This window comes from Sinocyclocheilus anshuiensis, unplaced genomic scaffold, assembly GCF_001515605.1.
Source record: "Sinocyclocheilus anshuiensis isolate Anshui unplaced genomic scaffold, SAMN03320099.WGS_v1.1 scaffold1154, whole genome shotgun sequence".
In the NCBI taxonomy this organism is placed as follows: Eukaryota; Metazoa; Chordata; class Actinopteri; order Cypriniformes; family Cyprinidae; genus Sinocyclocheilus; species Sinocyclocheilus anshuiensis.
Window position 1 is genome coordinate 1,486,479 of NW_015542345.1, and position 1,340 is coordinate 1,487,818.

At 40.0% G+C, this 1,340-nt stretch overlaps 1 protein-coding gene across 4 annotated transcripts in view; it reads left to right on the forward strand.

The window, feature by feature from the left end:
- Nucleotides 1-1,340, forward strand: part of chd5 (chromodomain helicase DNA binding protein 5) — a 41,489-nt gene that overhangs the window by 18,411 nt on the left and 21,738 nt on the right. For 3 of the 4 annotated variants that reach the window (XM_016489859.1, XM_016489862.1, XM_016489860.1), the window contains exons 13-16: nucleotides 55-163; nucleotides 288-479; nucleotides 560-760; nucleotides 980-1,117. In XM_016489859.1, coding sequence (XP_016345345.1) covers nucleotides 55-163; nucleotides 288-479; nucleotides 560-760; nucleotides 980-1,117 — 640 coding nt within the window. The remainder of the gene's footprint in view (nucleotides 1-54; nucleotides 164-287; nucleotides 480-559; nucleotides 761-979; nucleotides 1,118-1,340) is intronic. The other variant, XM_016489861.1, reaches the window with a different exon arrangement.

The following is a 1,340-nucleotide window of genomic DNA, read 5'->3' on the forward strand; positions in this document are numbered from 1 at the left end:
AAATGGGACATAAAGTGTGTGAAAAGTGCTATACACTCACTCTGATTTGACCAGGGATCATGTGCTCGGTGAAAGCCATCACCCCCTGCTGTTCAGAAAGGGAAAGAGACTCAAAGAGGGAGGAAAGAGGAGAGAACCTCCACCAGACACTCCAGTTGTGGATGTGAGTGCAGTTGCTATTTTGCTTAATGGATATATGGCTGAATTTATTTTGCTTTATGATTTGACACTTTTTCAGTTATTTTTTCATTTATCATTCTCTCCTATTTATGTGTCATTGGTCACAGCCAACCATCAAGTTTGAACAGCAGCCATGGTACATTGATGACACAGGGGGAACTTTGCACCCATACCAACTGGAAGGCCTGAACTGGTTGCGATTCTCTTGGGCCCAAGGAACCGACACAATCTTGGCTGATGAAATGGGGCTTGGCAAGACTGTGCAGACTATAGTGTTCCTGTACTCACTCTACAAAGAGGTCTGGGCGCCAATTGAACTTTTTTTCAAATGCATTTGAGAGAAGAAGGGAACAGAGTGTAACTGAGTTGCTTGTTTTAGGGTCACTCCAAAGGGCCCTTTCTGGTCAGTGCGCCACTCTCCACCATCATCAACTGGGAGAGAGAGTTTGAGATGTGGGCTCCGAATTTCTACGTTGTGACTTACATAGGGGACAAAGACAGCAGGGCTGTCATACGTGAGAATGAATTTACCTTCGAGGACAGCACCGTCAAATCAGGTCGTAAGGTTTTCCGCATGAAGGTGAGAGAGTGCTGTGGACTAACCTGATAGACATTTTGATGCCTTATTCCGTGTCCCATTCAAAACAGTATTTTGCACCAAAACCAAAGCTGATTTATGTCATTCTTTAACATATACCTGATTACATATTTCAGCATCCAAACAATTTAAAAAGCATCCTAATTTTTGAAAGGTTTCATTCAGAGGTTCAATGTTTCTGATCAGAGTTTCTCATCACAGAAGGACGCACCGATAAAGTTTCATGTCCTGCTGACGTCATATGAACTGATCACCATTGATCAGGCAATGCTTGGCTCCATTACCTGGGCCTGTTTGGTTGTGGATGAAGCCCACCGACTGAAGAATAACCAGTCAAAGGTACAGAATTCAAGGAAAGATTTATGACATCATCATATAAATAACAATTATGAAGTTATAATATACAGTATATATATATATATATATATACATATATATGTATGTATGTAGCAATAGCCAACAATACATTGACCAAAAATCACTAGGATATTAAGTAAAGATCCATGAAGATATTTTGTAAATTTCCTACTGTAAATATATCAAAACTTAATTTTTGATTAGT